Source organism: Pan paniscus, chromosome 19 (genome assembly GCF_029289425.2).
Source record: "Pan paniscus chromosome 19, NHGRI_mPanPan1-v2.0_pri, whole genome shotgun sequence".
NCBI classification, from domain to species: domain Eukaryota; kingdom Metazoa; phylum Chordata; class Mammalia; order Primates; family Hominidae; genus Pan; species Pan paniscus.
Window position 1 is genome coordinate 8,065,134 of NC_073268.2, and position 24,327 is coordinate 8,089,460.

Genomic DNA, 24,327 nt, shown 5'->3' on the forward strand with positions numbered 1-24,327 from the left:
GAGACAGAGTGGGACCCTGTCTCTTAAGAAAAGAAAAAAAAAAATGGGCCAGGCGCGGTGTCTCATGCCTGCAATCCCAGAACTTTGGGAGGCTGAGGTGGGCAGATCACTTAAGGTCAGGAGTTTGAGACCAGCCTGGCCAACATGGTGAGACCCCATCTCTACTAAAATACAAAAATTAGCCACATATGGTGGTGCACACCTGTAATCCCAGCTACTCGGGAGGCTGAGGCAGGAGAATGGCTTGAACTCGGGAGGTGAAGGTTGCAGTGAGCCAAGATTGCGCCATTGTACTCCAGACTGGGCAACATGGTGAGACATTTTCTCAAAAAAAAAAAAAAAAGATGTAAAGTAAATGTGGAAACATGTTACATATTTTGTTACATATTTTGCTGAGCTGAGTAGTTAGCTACTGTTTTTTACATTATTTTCTGTACATTAATTAACTGGAATTTTTGTTTAAAGACTACCATTCAGGACTCAACTTTGTCTTCCATGTAGCAAATTTTGAGAGCCTTGTCAAAATCAAAGCCATGTCTTAGCATTCATTTGTTGGTAGGAAAAAAAAATCAGTCATTATATTTTAAAGCATATGGAGATATTTCCTACTTTACTTCCCAGAGATACATGACATGCATAAATAATTGTACAGTCTTAAATGACAGGAAGGGTTTGAATGCACCAGGCATAATTCTCTCGTGTCCCTCATATACAGGGAGATAAGACACTTTCATTCCCTGGCCAGTCACCATAAAATTCTGTCTTTACCAGACACTGAGAGGTGAAAACCCTGGTCTCAGGTTTTATACGTAAAGCAAGGCCGTCAGAAAAGGCGGGAACGAACCTGAGGTTTTATACGTAAAGCAAGGCAGTCAGAAAAGGCGGGAATGAGCCTGACAGACTTGGCGGCTGTCTGTGCAAAGTAAAGACAGAAAGGTCCCATTTATCATGAAAATCTGCTAGTTTTCAACTTTGAAATAGTTGATAATTCATCTTCTTAGGCATGAGACATTGGGCAAGGGGTGGCTATTGCCACATTCATTTCTGCCTCAGCGATAATTTCTGGGGCAGTGTGGGCTGGCTAATGTTGTTGATGGGATGTGGGGGTGCGAGGGTGGCCAGTATGCCATGCCTGTGAAGGCTGATCACCCAGCAATGGAAATCTTTGAGAGGGGCCCTTTACTTCCCGAGGAGCCTCCTACAATTCTTGGGGACACGATGACTATCAACAGTGATGAAAATTTTGCGTAAATAAGATACAGGCCCACACTCCTAGAAGACAAAGAACCATGTGAGCAAAACCACATAGGTGAACCATATTGGTCCCACCATAGAAAATTCTTCAAGGAGGTGGCACAGGGGAGACAGCTTAGGCTATCAGGAGGGATGGAACAAGGTGGACACATGTTCTATTTCTTTTTCTTTTTAAAAAAATTAGGTATAACTTTCACAGAGTACACAAACAACACGTATGCCATTCGATCAACATCCAGACATGTGCACATCCTGCTGCCTAACGGAAGACAGAGCACACTTCTGGCATCCCTGAAGCCTTCCTCATGCTCTCGTCCAGTCAATGCTCTCCTTTCCCTCTCAACAAACTCTCCTGCTCTCTCTCACTGTAGCTAGTTGCCTGCTCATAAACCTGCTGTGAACATTCGTCTCTCCTGCTCTCTCTCACTGTAGCCAGTTGCCTGCTCATAAACCTGCTGTGAACATTCGTGTGCATGCCTTTGGTGGTCATAAAGTCCTCATTTCTCTAGGGTGGAAGCTACTCAAGAGTAGAACTGCTGGATCATGGGGTAGGCATATGTTTGGCTAACTGCCTAGGAGTTTTCCAATGTGGCTGTGCTAACTTCCATTTCTACCAGCACATATGAAAGTTCCAGATGCTCCACATCCTCACCAACACTTGGTATCATCACTCTTTTAAATTATTATTATGATTAGAGACAGGGTCTTACTCTGTCACCTGGGCTGGAATGCAGTGGTGCAATCATAGCTCACTGCAACCTTGAACTCCCTGGCTCAACTGATCCTCCTGTCTCAGCTTCCCGAGTAGCTAGGACTACAGGCACGTGCCACACTTGGCTAATTTTTAAACTGCTTTGTAGAGATGGGGTCTCGCTGTGTTGCCCAGGCTGATCTCAAACTGCTGAGCTCAAGCAGTCTTCCTGCCACAGCCTCCCAAAGTGCTAGGATTACAGGCACAAGCCATCGCACTTGGCCAAAGTCTTTTAAGTACTCAAAATAACCAATCTTTTCTTTTATGGTTAGTGCTTTTAATGTTTTGTTTAAGGGATCTTTGCCTAACCCAAGGTCATAAACATATTGTCTTATATTAAATCTTCCAGAAGCTTTATTGCCTTATTTTTTAGAGCCATAATCCATCTGGGATTAATTTTCTAAAAATGGAGATATAATTCAAAAACCATAAAATTTACCTTTTGGAAGTGTACAATTCAGTGGTTTTTAAGGTCTATTCACAAGGTTGTACAGCTGTCAGCATTATCTGGTTTCAGAACACATTATCACCCCAGAAAGAAACCCTTACCCATTAGCAGCCATTCCCATCTCCCCCTCCCTCAGCCTTTGCCAACCATTAATCCACTTTCTGTTTTACGGATTTGCCTGTTCTGGACATTTCATAGAAGCAGAGTCACACAATAGGTGGCTTTTTGTGTCTGGCTTCTTTCGCTTAACATGGTTTCAAGGCTCTTCCATGTTGTAGCATGAACGGGTACTTTATTCCTTTTAATTAATGGCTGAGTAATATTCCCTTGTATGGATAGACCACATTTTGTTTATCATCAGCTGATGGACATTTGAGTTGTTTCTACTTTCTGGCTATTATAAATGGTGCTGGTATGAATATTTGTGTACAAGCTTTTGTGTGAACACATTTTTTTTCAATTCTTTTTTTTTTTTGAGACAGAGTCTCACCGTGTCACCCAGCCTAAAGGTACAGTGGCGCAATCTTGGCTCACTGCAATCTCTGCCTCCCAGGTTCAAGTGATTCTCCTGCCTCAGCTTCCCGAGTAGCTGGGGTTACAGGCGCACACCACCATGTACAGCTAATTTTTGTATTTTTAGTAGAAGTGGGTTTTCACCATGTTGGCCAGGCTGGTCTCGAACTCCTGACCTCAGGTGATCTGCCTGCCTCAGCCTCCCAAAGCGCTGGGATTACAGGCGTGAACCATGCACCCTGCCTTTTTCAATTCATTTGGGTATATATCTAGGAGTATAATTGCTGGGCCCTGTGGTAACTCTATGTAAATGCCAAACTGTTTTCCAAAATGGCTGTACCGTTTTGCATTACCACCAGCAATGTATGAGTGTTCTAATTTCACCAAATCCTCTTTGGAACTGATTTTTATATATGGTGTGTGGCAAAGGTCAAGATTTTTTTCCAATATGGATATCCAGTTACCCAGCACTATTTACTGAAAAGACTCTCTTTGAATGATGCCATTTTGGTCATAAATCAAGTATCTACATATGTGTGGGTCGATTCCTCAGCTCAGATCTGTTCTGTTGGCCTATTTGTCCCTGGGGCCAGTGCCACACTGCTCTAATTACAATACTGCTGCAATAAGTCTTGATATCCTGAGCTTTGACTCCTCTAATTCTGTTCTAAGATTATTTTGGCTGTTGTCTTCTGTACTTTCATCTAACTTTTAAAATCAGCATATCAATTCACACACACACACACTCACACACACACACACACACACACACACACACCCCCCTGCTGGGATTCTACTGTATCTATAGATAAATTGATACAGTAATTAGGATTGAATTCTATCTATAGATTAATTTTGGAATAATTTGCCGCTTTTTAAATTGTTATTTATTTTTTATTGGGCAGCCTCCTCAGCCAGAGTAGGCTCAGAAAGACTCCATATGTATTTCTTTTTGAGTCTTTCTTATCAATGAACATGAGCTATCCTGTCATTTTAAAGGTCTTTATGGATTCTGTGTCTTAATATTGTACAGTTTTCTGTGTAGAAGACTTGTACATTTTTAATTTACTCCTAGGTATTTAATGTTTCCTGATGTTATTGTAAATGATTTCATTTAAGCCTGGGAGCCATGGCTCACGCCTGTAATCGCACCACTTTGGGAGGCTGAGGAGGGTGGAGTTTGAGACCAGCCTGGGAGACACGGGGAGGCAGACCCTATATCTACCAAAAAAAAAAAAAAAGAGCCAGCCAGGCATGGTAGTACATTCCTGTAGTCCCAGATACTTGAGAAGTTGAGGCAGGAGGATGGCTTGAGCCCAGGAGTTGAGACTGCAGTGAGCTATGATTGTGCCACTGTACTCACTCCAACCTGGGCAATACAGCAAAAAAAAAAAAAAGTATTTCACTCAAAAATGTTCATTTTTAAATGGTTTGCTGCTGGTATATAGAAATATATTTTAAAACACTTTCCTTATAGCCAGCAACCTTGCTAAATTTATATTCTTTTTTTTTTTTTTTTTTTTGAGACGGAGTCTCTATCACTCAGGCTGGAGTGCAGTGGCGCAATCTCAGCTCATTGCAACCTCCCAGGTTCAAGCAGTTCTCCCAGGTTCAAGCAATTCTCCTGCCTCAGCCTCTCGAGCAGCTGGGATTACAGGCGCACCACACCTTGCCCAGCTAATTTTTGTATTTTTAGTAGAGACGGGGGTTTCACTGTGTTGGTCAGGCTGGTCTTTAACTCTTGACCTTGTGATCCGCCCGCCTCGGCCTCCCAAAGTGTTGGGATTAAGGGTGTAAGCCACTGCACCCGGCCTGCTAAATTTATATTCTAACAGTTTATCTGTAGATCCTTTTAGATTTATTACTTATAATCATATTTTCAATGAAAAATGACAGCTTAGTTTCCTCCTTTCTAATCTGTATATATTTTGTTTCTTTTAAAAATATTGTATTTTTTGCCTTGTTGTCCTAGCCAGGACTTCAGCAACAACGTGGGATAGAAATGGTGACAGCAGACATTCTCCTCTTATCCTTAATCTCAAGGGAAATAAAAGCTTTCGTAGGTGAACACAGCCACAAGAATAATTAGTGACCCTGCAAAACAGGATGATCTGAAGATCACAAACTAGCAAGAAGCATGATCAATATTGGTGTGGGTCAGTTCCACGTGCCCTTGCAATTGCTCGAGGACTCTGGGGCCCAAAGATAAATAACTCACTTTATATAGTACTCAGAGAACAAAGAGCAGAAAAATGTCTCCCATCCCATTTTCAGCATAAGTATTAAAGCAAAACCTAATTTAGGATCTGGCACCCTTGTGGCAAGGCAGACACAGCTGAGGTTGGGCTAAATCTTAGCTTCCAATGCCACAGCTTTTGTTCAAGTTTGGATGGCAGCTGCTCCACTACTGGAGGCAGCGTCTGTTTCAGTCTATGAACACTGCTGAGTTAACTTGATTCTGATGGTTCTGCTGCCTGAGTGAACAAGCCTGCAGCTACATGGCTGCTTGAGTTTCAAGGCCCAGACATCAGGGCAAGTACAGGCCCAGCCAAACCTCAACTCATGTGAGAATCCTTCAGAGGCCACGTTGCCCTGTAGTTCCCACCCACACCCTCCCCATTCTGGGCCTGTCAAGATCCACACTCCCCTACTGCCCACCTGAACTGGCCTGGGGTCTGATTAAGTAAAACTCCAGTTCCAGCAGATGGTTTTCTCATCCACACCTCAAAACGGAAGTAAACAGGATGTTGGCTGTGGGTTTGTTTAAAAAAAATAATAATAATAATGGATGTAAGCACTGGATGAACTGATATTTTTCTGAAGATATTGGCTTTGGGTCTGAGCTTACTATAATTATTAAAAGACTCTTTTTTTTTTTTTGTGGGGCAGATGGTGTCTTACTCTGTTGCCCAGGCTTCAGTGCAGCGGCACGATCATAGCTCACTTCAGCCTGGATTCAAAGAACCCTCCGACTTCAGCCTCCTGAGCAGCTGGGACTACAGGTGTGGACCGTTTTTTAGCTAATGTTTTATTTTTTTGAGAGATAGGGTTGCACTATGTTGCCCAGGCTGGTCTTGAACTCCTGGCCTCTAGTGATCCTCCCATCTCAGCCTCCCATCACTGGGATTTATTCTTTTTTTATTTTTATTTTTTGAGATGGAGTCTCACTCTGTTGCCCAGGCTGGAGTGCAGTGGTGTGATCTGAGCTCACTGCAACCTCCACCTCCAACTGCAAGTGATTCTCCTGTCTCAGCCTCCTGAGTAGCTGGGATTACAGGCATGCACCACCACGCCTGGCTAATTGTTTTTTTTTTTTTTGAGATGGAGTTTCGCTCTTGTTGCCCAGGCTGGAGTACAGTGGTGTGATCTCGGCTCACTGCAACCTCCACCTCCCGGGTTGAAGCAATTCTGCCTCAGCCTCCCGAGTAGCTGGGATTACAGGTGCCCACCATCATGCCCGGCTAATTTTTTGTATTATTAGTAGAGACAGGGTTTCACTATATTGGCCAGGCTGGTCTTGAACTCCTAACCTTCTGATCTGCCCACCTCGGCCTCCCAAAGTGCTAGGATTACAGACGTGAGCCACCACGCCCGGCCAGTATCCCAAGTTTTTTGTTAGTTTTTTTGTTTGTTTGTTTGTTTGAGATGGAGTCTCACTTTGTCACCCAGGCTGGAGTGCAGTGGTGTGATATCGGCTCACTGCAACCTCTGCCTCCCGGGTTCAAGTGATTCTCCTGCCTCAGCCTCCCCAGTAGCCTGCCCCCATGCCCAGCTAATTTTTGTATTTTTAGTAGAGATGGGGTTTCACCATGTTGGCCAGGCAGCTCTCAAACTCCTTACCCCAGGTGATTGGCCTGCCCAGGCCTCCCGAACTGCTGGGGTTACAGTGTGAGCCACTGTGCCCGGCCCACCCACCTCTTCTTATTGGAGTGTGAGCACTAGGAGCAGGGACCTTTCCATGGTGCTTGCTGTGTTATACCCTGCACCCAGAACTTAGTAGGCATTCAAAGAAAAATTTTAAAAATAAATGGAAGAACAAATTAAGAAACCTTCCAGGTGAGTCATTATACTGTCCCCAAACAAGGGACATCAACAATTTTATTCCTGCCAAGTAGATCTGGACTAGAAGAATATGTGCTTGATCTACAACAAAAGCTGCCAGGCAAATGCCTGATACTACGTCCATCTCACCTGTTCTGCTCCCACCATGCTAATTGGCTTGCACTTGAAGAGGTGGGTGATGAATTTGGGAATGAAGGAGCTGTGGATAAAAAAGAAGTGACAAATTAGGCTTATTCTCTCTTGAGGAAAGAAATGCAAAAACTTTAAGGTTCCACGTATCTCCATGAAAAAACCTTTTTTAATGAAGAATCGAAGTGGACTCCACTGTTGCCCATTATCTTATTTTTCTTCTGAGCAAAGTCCTGGTTTTGTTTAGTTACATGAGGCCCTGGCAGGCCCGGGAAAACTGGATCCCATCCTAGACTCCCAGTGAACTCTAACTATTCTCAGCTCGTCAGAGCACAGCATTCCTTTGGTGACTGTTGTTTGTCCTGAGAGGGGATATGATCGAAGCTAGCCCAATCAGACTGGATGTAAGGGCTACAGGCACCGCACCTGGCTACTTTTTAATTTTTTTGTAGAGGCAGGATTTCGTTATGCTGCCCAGGCTGGGCTCAAACTCCTGGCTTCAAGCAGTTCTCCTCCCTTGGGCTCCGGAAGTGCTGGGATTACAAGCGTGAGCCACTGGGCCAGGCTTCCTTGATTCTTCATTCTCTGTCTCCAGCCTCATCCTGCTAAGCCCTGGCCTCCCTATGCTTCAACCCAACTGAGCCACTTGCAGATCCCAGGATTCTGGGGGCTATTTAATGCCTACACTGCTCCCTCGCCTGGACTGCCTTTCCTAGAAGGGGCCTGTGGGTCAGTACACACGCACCTCTCAGATCCCGTTCAATGGCGTCTCTAGAAAGCCTTTCTTCTGCTGCCTTCGCCATACTCTACATGGAGTCCGCAGGCCTCCACCCTCACATCTAACCTAGTTCATTATGCTCATTTGCTTACATGTCTATTTTGCTTCACCTGACTATTAAGGCAAATGAAGATGGGGGCCATGTTTATCAGGCCAAAACATTTAACTCTGGGTCTAAGACATAGGAGATGCTCAAGTGAACGCACACTGAGTAAATCATAAACTTTTTTTTTTTTTGAGACAGAGTCTCGCTCTGTCACCCAGGCTGGAGTGCAGTGGCACCATCTTGGCTCACTGCAACCTCTGCCTCCTGGGTTCAAGCAATTCTCGTGCCTCAGCCTCCTGAGTAGCTGGGATTACAGGCACGCACCAGCATACCCAGCTAATTTTTGTATTTTTAGTAGAGATAGGGTTTCACCATGTTGGCCAGGCTGGTCTCGAACTCCTGGCCTCAAGTGATCCGCTTGCCTCAGCCCCACAAAGCGCTGCGATGACAGGCGTGAGCCACCGCGCCCAGCCACCTACCACTTTTTGAATGTCAGCTTGGTATCAGCACTTTACCAGGAAGTTAATATGTGGCTTCTCATTTTATCTTCCCAACCACTATTATGAGATTTGTCTCATTATCTCCTTGATTGAAGGGAGGAGGATCAGCTCAGTGGATGAGGGAAGTTGCTTGTGGTTCAACTGCAGTTTCAACCAGGCTGTGGATTTTGATGTCTCAACAGGAAAGGCTGCTATTGCTTAAGACAGCAAACGAGGTACAAGGAAACATCTATGGTTTTGCAGGGGTGGGGTAGAAAGGAAGCTAAGGGAGAGGAAACTGGAGTCCGGAGATCGGATCTGGAGGTGGCTTGTGATCAGGAAGGAGAGTAAACACAGGGCTATTTGGAAGGAATTCCTCCGTGCTGGAAACCAGAGCCAGACAAGCGACGTGAAACTGAACTCATGACCAATGGCAGCTGTGCACACAGCACTCTGTAACCTAAGTTGCTTCACATTAGAACACGCTCCGGACTGGGCATGGCAGCTCATGCCTATAATCCCAGCACTTTGAGAGGCCCAGGCAGGTGGACTGTATGAGCCCAGGAGTTTGAGACCAGCCTGGGAAACATGGCTAAATCTTATCTCTACAAAAAATAGAAAAATTAGCTAGGCCGGGTGGCGAGCGCCTGTAATCCCAGCTATTCAGGAGGCTGAGGTGGGACAATCACCTAAGCCCAGGAGATGGGGGCTGCAGTGAGCTGTGGTTGCACCACTGCACTCCAGCCTGGGTAACAGAGTGGGACCCTGTATCAAAAAAACAAAAAAACAAAAAACCTTTGGCTGTGCCCCTGAACTGGCTCTCTATACTAGTCTACAGGTGGTGATGGGGGGAGTATGAGGACCTGACACACGTCCTGTGGGGAAAAGACCAAGCAATGTGCTGGGTAACTGCCAAGGGCTTCTCTGGGCCATCAGGGCGATGGTGGCTGCTGCCCTTGGCCAGGGAAGGGTCTCCTCACAAGCCCACCTCTGTTAAGCAGGATTTTAGCAGGATGAGAAGGCACCATGGATGAAAACAGAAAACCACTTCCTAGATCCCAGGCTGAACGATTCCAGATGTGAGGAGGGGCATCCAATTCCCAGTGCACTCAACCTGGGCTTAGCAATGAAACTCAAGGGCTCTGAGAGAATGTGAGGCTGATGCTGGGAGACGCTGGGACTGGCTAAGTCAACGGACTCCTCCTTCACTTTAACGTAAGCTCAATCATATGACTGAGCTGGGAGACGCTGGGACTGGCTAAGTCAACCGACTCCTCCTTCACTTTAACATAAGCTCAGTCATATGACTGAGCAGGGAGACGCTGGGACTGGCTAAGTCAACAGACTCCTCCTTCACTTTAACGTAAGCTCAATCATATGACTGAGCTGGGAGACGCTGGGACTGGCTAAGTCAACGGACTCCTCCTTCACTTTAATGTAAGCTCAATCATATGACTGAGCAGGGAGACGCTGGGACTGGCTAAGTCAACCGACTCCTCCTTCACTTTAACGTAAGCTCAGTCATATGACTGAGCAGGGAGACGCTGGGACTGGCTAAGTCAACCGACTCCTCCTTCACTTTAACGTAAGCTCAATCATATGACTGAGCAGGGAGACGCTGGGACTGGCTAAGTCAGCGGACTCCTCCTTCACTTTAACGTAAGCTCAATCATATGACTGAGCTGGGAGATGCTGGGACTGGCTAAGTCAGCCGACTCCTCCTTCACTTTAACGTAAGCTCAGTCATATGACTGAGCAGGGAGACGCTGGGACTGGCTAAGTCAACGGACTCCTCCTTTACTTTAATGTAAGCTCAATCATATGACTGAGCTGGGAGACGCTGGGACTGGCTAAGTCAGCGGACTCCTCCTTCACTTTAATGTAAGCTCAATCATATGACTGAGCAGGGAGACGCTGGGACTGGCTAAGTCAACCGACTCCTCCTTCACTTTAACGTAAGCTCAGTCATATGACTGAGCAGGGAGACGCTGGGACTGGCTAAGTCAACCGACTCCTCCTTCACTTTAACGTAAGCTCAATCATATGACTGAGCAGGGAGACGCTGGGACTGGCTAAGTCAACGGACTCCTCCTTCACTTTAACGTAAGCTCAGTCATATGACTGAGCAGGGAGACGCTGGGACTGGCTAAGTCAACCGACTCCTCCTTCACTTTAACGTAAGCTCAGTCATATGACTGAGCAGGGAGACGCTGGGACTGGCTAAGTCAACCGACTTCTCCTTCACTTTAACGTAAGCTCAGTCATATGACTGAGCAGGGAGACGCTGGGACTGGCTAAGTCAACGGACTCCTCCTTCACTTTAATGTAAGCTCAATCATATGACTGAGCAGGGAGACGCTGGGACTGGCTAAGTCAGCGGACTCCTCCTTCACTTTAACGTAAGCTCAATCATATGACTGAGCTGGGAGAAGCTGGGACTGGCTAAGTCAACGGACTCCTCCTTTACTTTAATGTAAGCTCAATCATATGACTGAGCTGGGAGACGCTGGGACTGGCTAAGTCAGCGGACTCCTCCTTCACTTTAATGTAAGCTCAATCATATGACTGAGCAGGGAGACGCTGGGACTGGCTAAGTCAACCGACTCCTCCTTCACTTTAATGTAAGCTCAGTCATATGACTGAGCAGGGAGACGCTGGGACTGGCTAAGTCAGCGGACTCCTCCTTCACTTTAACGTAAGCTCAATCATATGACTGAGCTGGGAGATGCTGGGACTGGCTAAGTCAGCCGACTCCTCCTTCACTTTAACGTAAGCTCAGTCATATGACTGAGCAGGGAGACGCTGGGACTGGCTAAGTCAACGGACTCCTCCTTTACTTTAATGTAAGCTCAATCATATGACTGAGCTGGGAGACGCTGGGACTGGCTAAGTCAACGGACTCCTCCTTCACTTTAATGTAAGCTCAATCATATGACTGAGCAGGGAGACGCTGGGACTGGTTAAGTCAACCGACTCCTCCTTCACTTTAACGTAAGCTCAGTCATATGACTGAGCAGGGAGACGCTGGGACTGGCTAAGTCAACCGACTCCTCCTTCACTTTAACGTAAGCTCAATCATATGACTGAGCAGGGAGACGCTGGGACTGGCTAAGTCAACGGACTCCTCCTTCACTTTAACGTAAGCTCAGTCATATGACTGAGCAGGGAGACGCTGGGACTGGCTAAGTCAACGGACTCCTCCTTCACTTTAACGTAAGCTCAGTCATATGACTGAGCAGGGAGACGCTGGGACTGGCTAAGTCAACCGACTTCTCCTTCACTTTAACGTAAGCTCAGTCATATGACTGAGCAGGGAGACGCTGGGACTGGCTAAGTCAACGGACTCCTCCTTCACTTTAATGTAAGCTCAATCATATGACTGAGCAGGGAGACGCTGGGACTGGCTAAGTCAGCGGACTCCTCCTTCACTTTAACGTAAGCTCAATCATATGACTGAGCTGGGAGATGCTGGGACTGGCTAAGTCAACGGACTCCTCCTTTACTTTAATGTAAGCTCAATCATATGACTGAGCTGGGAGACGCTGGGACTGGCTAAGTCAGCGGACTCCTCCTTCACTTTAACGTAAGCTCAATCATATGACTGAGCAGGGAGACGCTGGGACTGGCTAAGTCAACCGACTCCTCCTTCACTTTAACGTAAGCTCAGTCATATGACTGAGCAGGGAGACGCTGGGACTGGCTAAGTCAACCGACTCCTCCTTCACTTTAACGTAAGCTCAATCATATGACTGAGCTGGGAGACGCTGGGACTGGCTAAGTCAGCGGACTCCTCCTTCACTTTAACGTAAGCTCAATCATATGACTGAGCAGGGAGACGCTGGGACTGGCTAAGTCAACCGACTCCTCCTTCACTTTAACGTAAGCTCAATCATATGACTGAGCTGGGAGACGCTGGGACTGGCTAAGTCAACCGACTCCTCCTTCACTTTAACGTAAGCTCAGTCATATGACTGAGCAGGGAGACGCTGGGACTGGCGAAGTCAACCGACTCCTCCTTCACTTTAACGTAAGCTCAGTCATATGACTGAGCAGGGAGACGCTGGGACTGGCTAAGTCAACCGACTCCTCCTTCACTTTAACGTAAGCTCAGTCATATGACTGAGCAGGGAGACGCTGGGACTGGCTAAGTCAACGGACTCCTCCTTCACTTTAATGTAAGCTCAGTCATATGACTGAGCAGGGAGACGCTGGGACTGGCTAAGTCAACCGACTCCTCCTTCACTTTAACGTAAGCTCAGTCATATGACTGAGCAGGGAGACGCTGGGACTGGCTAAGTCAACCGACTTCTCCTTCACTTTAACGTAAGCTCAGTCATATGACTGAGCAGGGAGACGCTGGGACTGGCTAAGTCAACGGACTCCTCCTTCACTTTAATGTAAGCTCAATCATATGACTGAGCAGGGAGACGCTGGGACTGGCTAAGTCAGCGGACTCCTCCTTCACTTTAACGTAAGCTCAATCATATGACTGAGCTGGGAGATGCTGGGACTGGCTAAGTCAACGGACTCCTCCTTTACTTTAATGTAAGCTCAATCATATGACTGAGCTGGGAGACGCTGGGACTGGCTAAGTCAGCGGACTCCTCCTTCACTTTAATGTAAGCTCAATCATATGACTGAGCAGGGAGACGCTGGGACTGGCTAAGTCAACCGACTCCTCCTTCACTTTAACGTAAGCTCAGTCATATGACTGAGCAGGGAGACGCTGGGACTGGCTAAGTCAACCGACTCCTCCTTCACTTTAATGTAAGCTCAATCATATGACTGAGCTGGGAGACGCTGGGACTGGCTAAGTCAGCGGACTCCTCCTTCACTTTAACGTAAGCTCAATCATATGACTGAGCAGGGAGACGCTGGGACTGGCTAAGTCAACCGACTCCTCCTTCACTTTAACGTAAGCTCAATCATATGACTGAGCTGGGAGACGCTGGGACTGGCTAAGTCAACCGACTCCTCTTCACTTTAACGTAAGCTCAGTCATATGACTGAGCAGGGAGATGCTGGGACTGGCGAAGTCAACCGACTCCTCCTTCACTTTAACGTAAGCTCAGTCATATGACTGAGCTGGGAGACGCTGGGACTGGCTAAGTCAACCGACTCCTCCTTCACTTTAACGTAAGCTCAATCATATGACTGAGCAGGGAGACGCTGGGACTGGCTAAGTCAACGGACTCCTCCTTCACTTTAACGTAAGCTCAATCATATGACTGAGCTGAGAGACGCTGGGACTGGCTAAGTCAACCGACTCCTCCTTCACTTTAACGTAAGCTCAGTCATATGACTGAGCTGGGAGACGCTGGGACTGGCTAAGTCAACCGACTCCTCCTTCACTTTAACGTAAGCTCAGTCATATGACTGAGCTGGGAGACGCTGGGACTGGCTAAGTCAACCGACTCCTCCTTCACTTTAACGTAAGCCCAATCATATGACTGAGCAGGGAGACGCTGGGACTGGCTAAGTCAACCGACTCCTCCTTCACTTTAACGTAAGCTCAATCATATGACTGAGCTGGGAGACGCTGGGACTGGCTAAGTCAACCGACTCCTCCTTCACTTTAACGTAAGCCCAATCATATGATTGAGCAGGGAGACGCTGGGACTGGCTAAGTCAACCGACTCCTCCTTCACTTTAACGTAAGCTCAGTCATATGACTGAGCAGGGAGACACTGGGACTGGCTAAGTCAACCGACTCCTCCTTCACTTTAAAGTAAGATCAGTCATATGACTGAGCAGGGAGACGCTGGGAATGGCTAAGTCAATGGACTCCTCCTTCACTTTAATGTAAGCTCAATCAGACCCCGGAGCAGCTACCCTGGAGATTTTGAGTCACAGTAAATTTTTACAGAGACGCTGCTTCTACCAGCAGTTATGGGGAGCGTCACAATGTGATTTATCAGCAACATTTCTAACACACTAATGAGCACCCAGGGAGTGAGGGAATTTCACCTCCTGGTCCATCTGCCATCTGCAAACATTAATGCCTCGCTGGAGAGTTCACTCTATCCTTTCTTGACAAACTAGAAAGTAAAGCTGACATCACAAGCCGCTCCATAATTGTTAGTCCTGAGGGGTTCATTTGTGAGGTACAGGGAAACTGGGAGAGATTGGGGGAAGACAGAAACTTGGAGTCCTGGATCACCAGCTGGGGCCTGGATGGGAACAACCCAAATACAGTAGCTTGGCCTGGGCTGACCCTCCTGAAGCCGTTCCCTGAGAAGTCTGCCAAAATGCTTGCTTGATAACTGGTCAGAGGAGACACTGACCCTCACCACCACCTGGTATCACGGAAAATGGTGCTAAGCCAGATGGTGATCGGCAAAGAACTAAACTATTTCCTCGCTTGAAAACTCAGGGCAGAAATGGCCACACACAAGGACATAGCAGGAAGACACATGGCTCAGGGTTCACTCAACCTGCCTTGGCCAGGGAGCTCCCTGACTTGTGCATCCCAATTTCTAGTGCCTTCCTCAGACCAAGAGTGTGTCCAAGTATGAATAGATAAATTCTAGCAGCCATGGTAAAAAATACCAGGGGGAGGGAGGACAAAAAGTCTCAAAAGAAACAGAACCAATGGCTCCTACCCTTAAGAGGCATTTATAAAGCCAGTCAGAGAAACAAAATGCATACAGGAAATCCCTGAAAAAGAATTTTAATTATCCAATCCTGGGCAAGGAGAGCTTATGCCTGCACAGTTCAAAACAACAGTAGGCCCCATTCATTTTTGTTTGCCTTGACGTGGCTGGCAATTGTACTGCTGTTACTGTTGCCTATGACTTTAAGTAGCAGATTTAGTTTTATGACTATGCTTCTTTTGCGTACAAATTAAAATCAGTACTGCGGGCACCAGAACGAACCGCAGCTGGATGGTGGGGACACTCAAATTGTGAGGATGCTGGTGGGAAGTATGGTTTTAAAAACAACCCAGTTGAGTATGACACTGAAATGGCGGCCACACGTCACTGTACATTTGTCCAAACCGAGGGAATGTCCAGCGCGACGTCAGAGTCCGGGTGATAATGACGTGTTGATGCAGGTTCATCCACTGTAACGAATGTGCCACTTTGTGTGTGGGGCGGTGTCGGTAATGGGAAGACTGTGCATGTTGGGGGGGTCAGGTACACGGGAAATCTCTGTGCTTGCTGCTCAATTTGGCTGTGAATCTGAAACTGTTCTAAAACATAAAGTCTATTAAAAAGAACAAGAACCCAGAGATGAGCACGCCCCAGGACTTACTTTGCAAATTTAACGCAGAACTGAGTGAAGTACTTGCGTGTGGAAGCCAGGTTGTCACGGATGATGGGGACGTTCTGCTTGATGTGCAGAATGACAGAGGTGACGTAGGGGCTCTGGTCACCAACGTGCTCCACGTTCTGCCACTGCATCTGAAAGGGAGAAAGGATGAGGCGTTGAATCCCTCGCAGGAGAATGGTGTCGCCTGTTACTGCGGAAGGGAGGGGCTGGAGTGGAAATCAGGTCACAGCTTTGGTATCCCAGGAATCAGGCCCTGTTGTCCTGGGGAGTTTCTTATTCGTTCTGTAGGGACTGATACTCAGGACAAATACGAATGTGCCCAGCGGACCCGACAGTGAGGTGTGACCCAGGCCCTTTCCTTTTCCTGCCTTGTCCCCAACCTGCCTGAAACAGCCTTCCCTTCTCAGCTAAGCTACCCACCCGTAAAGGATCCTGTTCTCCTGCCGAGTGCCCCACAGCAGGGGACTGCAGCAGAACGGGGAGGGACGCCGACTCCCAAGCTGACCGGCAGCCTGGGAGATGAGAGAGGTGGCTGGACTAAGTGACATGAAACCTGGAGGGGAATTCACAGACACCTTTCTCTCCAGTCAACTGGGAGGAGTTTGGGATTCTTTAACACAGAAAACTAGAAATGATATGACACGTGGGGATGTTGCTTCAAAATAATATGAAGTTACTGGGAAGAGGTGCAGATGAAATAAGATCGTGAAGCTGAGTGACAGGTACATAGAGGCTGACCACACTGTTTCCTCTACTTTTGAATATATTCAAAAATTTGCATAATAAAACACTTGAAGAGGTATGCGTGTAGAATCTTACACTCCTAAAACCTTTGGGATTATGTCAGGATTTCAATGAGGGGAAGGGAAAGAGAATCTCTGGCAAACACTAGGGTGGACCAGAGGGTAAGACGGAGACGTGGGGAACAGGCCAGGAGCCAGGCGCAGGGGAGAGAACATTGCTGAGAGCACCGAGGTGGTCCCTGAACAGGCTGTGAACAAGTGACAGACCTGCTTCAACCTGAGCCCTAACGACAGGCTCTGGAAGACACCTACAGCAAACTGGCGGGATTCTTGGACTACGTGGCACTTGGCAACACTGAGTCCTGGGAACAGAAGGAGGCAATGCTGCAGTGTGCCATCCCCCAAGGGTGCATGCAGGAGATGGGTGCAGCACCAGCTCCCAGCCTGCCCCGGGGTTGCCAGGGAAGGGCACTCTAATCCCGAAGAGTGGGAATGGTCTGGAGGGTTCTGCTGAGTCGGCCTCTCACAGTGGAGCTGGACGGTCTGGAGGGCTCTGCTGAGTCAGCCTCTCACAATGGAGCTAGATGGTCTGTTAAAGAGATCCTAAGCCAAACACAAACCATATACTATCTTCATAGAAGGAGGTCAGTAGTTCTGAGGCCCTGATGTCTCTGGCAAGAAAACACTATATTTACAGAGCTCTTGGGGAAAGGAAAAAATCAATACTCAGAGAGCTTGTTTAAAAGAATCACATCGTACGTGGATGATTCTCCAGCTGTGGGAAGCTCAAATGACTCCTAATGTTTTTTCAAAACAGCGGATATTTGTATTCTAAAAGCTTTAGGGATGTGTACACACAGAACCACAGAAAAGCAGGAAGGGACCTCCATCTTCATTTCACAGATAAGAAAGCCAAGGCCCAGAGACATGAAGAGTCTTATGCAAGGTTTCATAACCAGGCTCCACACAGGAAAAAGAACTCTAATTTATTACTGGGAAAAAACAGAAACAAACAATGAAGAAACAGTAGAAAGGTCTAATATGAACTGACTTAACATTCTAATGCTTTGGTTATGTGAAATGTTTTCCTCAGTATCTTTTATCTTAAGCAAGAGGCTTCTTTTTCCATTTTATTTTGAAGATTTGACCCATCCAAACAATGAGCATCCTGGGTGATTTTAAATGAGCTCATAGGGTGAGGCCAAAATTGACAGGTGCTGTCAGCATTTCCTGGGCTCTGCAGCAGGACTCGGAGCAGAATGTTCTGGGTAGACACAGCGAACTGGGAGGGCTTGATGCCCCCAAAGCCAATCATGTCCATAGCAATGACTATTACTTTCCAAGCTGGCAGCTTTGTATATTTCAAAATCTCAAAACAGTTTATCAACAATAATCTAAACATGACAGCCCTCCATGAAAGGAGGTGGCGACGTGCTCTGTCACCAGATACAAAGCAGCTCTGAAGAAAGACCAAGCAGGGGCCTGGGATTTCTTCAACTTCCCACCGGTTATTCCGCATGCTCGTCACTGAACTCCTCTTGATGATCACTGGCCAAGTCAGTATGTGCCCACATTTGGAATATATGTGAAAAGAGCTGATTTGCTTTAATACTCCAGTCAGTCATGACTCCGTCGGTCAAGTTAAACGAATTATTAGCAAAGGCCAAGTGGACTCATGATTTTAAACTTAAGTCAGCTTAGTCAACTAAGAAAGTGATTTAAAGTACTAGAAAACAATAAAAGGTGACCTTGCCTTTAGTATTTTTTTAAAATGTGGCACACGACTATAGTCTCAGCTACCAGGGAGGCTGAGGCAGGAGGGTCACTGGAGCCCAGAAAGTTGGGGCTGCAGGGAGCTGTGATTGTACCACTGCACTCCAGCCTCAGATGGCTGATGCCTGCCATCATCCCCCATGGGTGACTGAAGGTTTGGGTCACAACCTGAACTGCCCAGGATAGCGACATTAAGACCGAACTTCGCAGGTCCCTTTGCATGGCCCTAAACATACATCGTCGCATTTACTATCCATACATGATCTCACTAAGTTCTCACAACAACCTTGTAGATGAGGAAATTCAAAAAGCTCAAAGAGATTTGGTATCTTGCACAAAATTTCACAGCTGGGACAACCACGTCTATCTAAAGCCCAAACCAAGTCTATCTAAAGCCCAAACCAGGTCTATCTAAAGCCCAAACCCCACAACAAGGTGCTTGCTAGACAACTTCCCCCCGGACCCGCCCCCGCCACCCTGCCCAAAAAAAGAATAAAAGCACTTAACTAGGCCTTCGTTAAAGGTAAGGCCTGTTTCTCAAGGAGACGCTAATGAAACACAGTGATCAAGCAAAGGACTCTTTATTTTCCATTTTTTTTTTGAGACAGAGTCTCTGCTGCCCAGGCTGGAGTGCAGTGGTACAATCATAGTTCACTGCAGCCTTGACTTTCTGGGCTCCAGCGATCCTCCCAGCTCTGCCTCCCAAGTAGCTGGGACCACAAGTGAACACTACCATGCTCAGTTAATTAAAAAAAAATTTTTTTCTTTTTTACTTTTTGTAGAGACAGGGGTCTCACCGTGTTGCCCAGACTGGTCTTGAACTCCTGGGTTCAAGCAATCCTTCTGCCTCAGCCTCCCAAAGTGCTGGGATTACAGGTGTGAGCTACCGCGCCTGGCCCAAAGAACTCTTTCAAAAAAGGAAACAAACAGTACCTTGCGTTGGAAGAACAAACATCATGAAAAGCCATCAGTAGAAATGAGACCTCAACTTTTTCAGGTAAACTTTTCATTTGACATTTAGAAGTTACCCCTCTACACTTAAAATTGTTTCTTGTTGTGCTTTTTGTTTTGGGCGCTTGGGTAGAGTTGAATACAGATGGCGTTCAACTGCTACTATCTAAACGAGACACAGTTTGAAGACAGTAAGAATGATGAGTGCCTCCCAGACCTAGTCTAACCACCACAAGAAGAGACTGCGGGACGCAGAGTGTCCCCAGAGCCCGGCTTCCGCGGCCTGGGCAGGAAGTATGTGCTCTGACTGACACTCCACAGTGGGGATGGGGGGCTAGCACTCTTTCTAGAGAGAGCCTACTGTAGCAGGAACTTTGACCAGAGAATAGCGCTCCACAACTAGCTTCAGTGGATCTTGTTTTTCCCTATTACTATAGGAAGCTTGGAAAGAGGTTTCCTGAAAATCTGAATACTTAAATTCCTACTTCTTCACTGGATTAGAGAGACACAGAGCATAGACTCAGACACTTGGGCTCTGGGAACATTTCAGGCAACAGAAGTCTCATAACTCAGGCTGACGCGGTGTTGGCCTCAAGCTGTAGACTTTACTCAGACACACACGTACACGCTCACTCTCACTCTGATGCCTGGTGGGGCTCCTTTCACTCCCGCAGCATCTATTATATTTACAGGTACCTTCGGCAAGTGCAGCAGGGCACCGAGCATCAGATGGGGACCGAAGAGATGCAGGAACGTTTCTGAAGCGCCTGCCACACACTGAAGGAATGTTTATCAAGCACCTACCATGCAACAGGGGCTGAAGGAATGTTTATCAAGCACATACTACGCACTGAAGGAATGTTTATCAAGCACCTATCATGACCAGGCGATGAAGGAACGTTTATCAAGCACCTACCATGCACCAGGGGCTGAAGGAATGTTTATCAAGCCCCTACTACGCACTGAAGGAATGTTTATCAACCACCTATCATGCACCAGGGGCTAAAGGAACGTTTATCAAGCACCTACCATGCACCAGGGCTGAAGGAATGTTTATCAAACACCTATCATGCACCAGGGGCTGAAGGAACGTTTATCAAGCACCTACCATGCACCAGGGGCTGAAGGAACGTTTATCAAGCACCTATCACGCACTGAAGGAACGTTTATCAGGCACCTACCACGCACTGAAGGAATCTTTATCACGCACCTATTACACACTGAAGGAACGTTTATCAAACACCTACTACGTACTGAAGGAACGTTCATCCAGCACCTACCACACACCAGGGGCTGAAGGAACGTTTCTGAAGCACCTACCACGCACTGAAGGAACGTTTATCAAGCACCTACCATGCACCAGGGGCTGAAGGAACGTTTATCAAGCACCTACTACACACTGAAGGAATGTTTATCAAGCACCTACCATGCACCAGGGGCTGAAGGAACGTTTATCAAGCACCTACTACAGACTGAAGGAATGTTTATCAAGCACCTACCATGCCCCAGGGTCTGAAGGAATGTTTATCAAGCACCTACCACGCACCGGAAGCTGAAGGAATGTTTATCAGGCACCTACCACGCACTGAAGGAATGTTTATCAAGCACCTACTACACACTGAAGGAACGTTTATCAAGCACCTACTACACACTGAAGGAACGTTTATCAAGCACCTACCACGCACCAGGGGCTGAAGGAACGTTTATCAAGCACCTACCACGCACTGAAGGAACGTTTATCAGGCACCTACCACGCACTGAAGAAATGTTTATCAAGCACCTACTACGCACTGAAGGAACATTTATCAAGCACCTACCACACACCACGGGCTGAAGGAACGTTTATCAAGCACCTACCACGCACTGAAGGAACGTTTATCAAGCACCTACCACGCACCAGGGGCTGAAGGAACGTTTATCAAGCACCTACCACGCACTGAAGGAACGTTTATCCAGCACCTACCACGCACTGAAGGAACGTTTATCAATCACCTACCACGCACCAGGGGCTGAAGGAATGTTTATCAGGCACCTACCACGCACCAGGGGCTGAAGGAACGTTTATCAAGCACCTACCACGCACTGAAGGAACATTTATCAAGCACCTACCACGCACCAGGGGCTGAAGGAACGTTTATCCAGCACCTACCACTCACTGAAGGAACGTTTATCAAGCACCTACCATGCACCAGGTGCTGAAGGAACGTTTATCAAGCACCTACCACGCACTGAAGGAACGTTTATCAAGCACCTACTACGCACTGAAGGAACGTTTATCAAGCACCTACTACGCACTGAAGGAACGTTTATCAAGCGTCTACCACGCACTGAAGCAACGTTTATCAAGCATCTACCACGCACTGAAGGAACGTTTATCAAGCACCTACTACGCACTGAAGGAACGTTTATCAAGCGTCTACCACGCACTGAAGCAACGTTTATCAAGCACCTACCACGCACTGAAGGAATGTTTATCAACCACCTACTACGCACTGAAGGAACATTTATCAAGCACCTACCACGCACCAGGGGCTGAAGGAACGTTTATCAAGCACCTACCACGCACCAGGGGCTGAAGGAACGTTTATCCAGCACATACCACGCACTGAAGGAACGTTTATCAAGCACCTACCATGCACCAGGGGCTGAAGGAATGTTTATCAAGCACCTACCACGCACCAGGGGCTGAAGGAACGTTTATCAAGCACCTACTACACACTGAAGGAATGTTTATCAGGCACCTACCACGCACCAGGGGCTGGAGAAATGTTTATCAAGCACCTACTACACACTGAAGGAACGTTTATCAGGCACCTACCACGCACCAGGGGCTGAAGGAACGTTTATCAAGCACCTACCACGCACTGAAGGAACGTTTATCAAGCACCTACTACACACTGGAGGAACATTTATCAAGGACCCACCACGCACCAGGGGCTGAAGGAACGTTCATCAAGCACCTACTACACACTGAAGGAATGTTTATCAGGCACCTACCACGCACCAGGGGCTGAAACAATGTTTATCAAGCACCTACTACACACTGAAGGAACGTTTATCAGGAATCTACCACGCACCAGCGGCTGAAGGAACATTTATCAAGCACCTACCACGCACTAAAGGAACGTTTATCAAGCACCTACTACACACTGAAGAAACATTTATCAAGCACCTATCACGCACCAGGGGCTGAAGGAACGTTTATCCAGCACGTATCACGCACTGAAGGAATGTTTATCAACCACCTACCATGCACCAGGGGCTGAAGGAATGTTTATCAAGCACCTACCACGCACCAGGGGCTGAAGGAACGTTTATGAAGCACCTACCATGCACCAGGGGTTGAAGGAACGTTTATCAAGCACCTACTACGCACTGAAGGAATGTTTATCAAGCACCTACCATGCACTGAAGGTACGTTTATCAAGCACCTACCACGCACCAGGGGCTGAAGGAACCTTTATCAAGCACCTACCATGCACCAGGGGCTGAAGGAACGTTTATCAAGCACCTACCATGCACCAGGGGCTGAAGGAATGTTTATCAAGCACCTACCATGCACCAGGGGCTGAAGGAATGTTTATCAAGCACCTACCACGCACTGAAGGAACGTTCATCAGGCACCTACCACGCACTGAAGGAATGTTTATCAAGCACCTACTACCCACTGAAGGAATGTTTATCAAGCAACTACCAGGCAACAGGGGCTGAAGGAATGTTTATCAAGCACCTACCATGCAACAGGGGCTGAAGGAATGTTTATCAAGCACATACTACGCACTGAAGGAATGTTTATCAAGCACCTATCATGACCAGGCGATGAAGGAACGTTTATCAAGCACCTACCATGCACCAGGGGCTGAAGGAATGTTTATCAAGCCCCTACTACGCACTGAAGGAATGTTTATCAACCACCTATCATGCACCAGGGGCTAAAGGAACGTTTATCAAGCACCTACCATGCACCAGGGCTGAAGGAATGTTTATCAAACACCTATCATGCACCAGGGGCTGAAGGAACGTTTATCAAGCACCTACCATGCACCAGGGGCTGAAGGAACGTTTATCAAGCACCTATCACGCACTGAAGGAACGTTTATCAGGCACCTACCACGCACTGAAGGAATCTTTATCACGCACCTATTACACACTGAAGGAACGTTTATCAAACACCTACTACGTACTGAAGGAACGTTCATCCAGCACCTACCACACACCAGGGGCTGAAGGAACGTTTCTGAAGCACCTACCACGCACTGAAGGAACGTTTATCAAGCACCTACCATGCACCAGGGGCTGAAGGAACGTTTATCAAGCACCTACTACACACTGAAGGAATGTTTATCAAGCACCTACCATGCACCAGGGGCTGAAGGAACGTTTATCAAGCACCTACTACAGACTGAAGGAATGTTTATCAAGCACCTACCATGCCCCAGGGTCTGAAGGAATGTTTATCAAGCACCTACCACGCACCGGAAGCTGAAGGAATGTTTATCAGGCACCTACCACGCAGTGAAGGAATGTTTATCAAGCACCTACTACACACTGAAGGAACGTTTATCAAGCACCTACTACACATTGAAGGAACGTTTATCAAGCACCTACCACGCACCAGGGGCTGAAGGAACGTTTATCAAGCACCTACCACGCACTGAAGGAACGTTTATCAGGCACCTACCACGCACTGAAGAAATGTTTATCAAGCACCTACTACGCACTGAAGGAACATTTATCAAGCACCTACCACACACCACGGGCTGAAGGAACGTTTATCAAGCACCTACCACGCACTGAAGGAACGTTTATCAAGCACCTACCACGCACCAGGGGCTGAAGGAACGTTTATCAAGCACCTACCACGCACTGAAGGAACGTTTATCCAGCACCTACCACGCACTGAAGGAACGTTTATCAATCACCTACCACGCACCAGGGGCTGAAGGAATGTTTATCAGGCACCTACCACGCACCAGGGGCTGAAGGAACGTTTATCAAGCACCTACCACGCACTGAAGGAACATTTATCAAGCACCTACCACGCACCAGGGGCTGAAGGAACGTTTATCCAGCACCTACCACTCACTGAAGGAACGTTTATCAAGCACCTACCATGCACCAGGTGCTG

The 24,327-nt window shown here is 47.2% G+C and overlaps 1 protein-coding gene across 3 annotated transcripts in view; it reads right to left on the minus strand.

Annotated features, from left to right (window-relative positions):
• The window catches only part of VPS53 (VPS53 subunit of GARP complex), a 218,790-nt gene that overhangs the window by 22,205 nt on the left and 172,258 nt on the right, over positions 1-24,327 (minus strand). For all 3 annotated transcript variants that reach the window (XR_010110596.1, XM_055102102.2, XM_055102101.2), the window contains 2 exons: positions 15,715-15,863; positions 7,158-7,227 (listed from right to left, as the gene is read on the minus strand). Coding sequence is in view for 2 of the 3 variants with exons in the window: in XM_055102102.2 (XP_054958077.1) it covers positions 7,158-7,227; positions 15,715-15,863 (219 nt within the window). In the remaining variant the exon portion in view is untranslated. The remainder of the gene's footprint in view (positions 1-7,157; positions 7,228-15,714; positions 15,864-24,327) is intronic.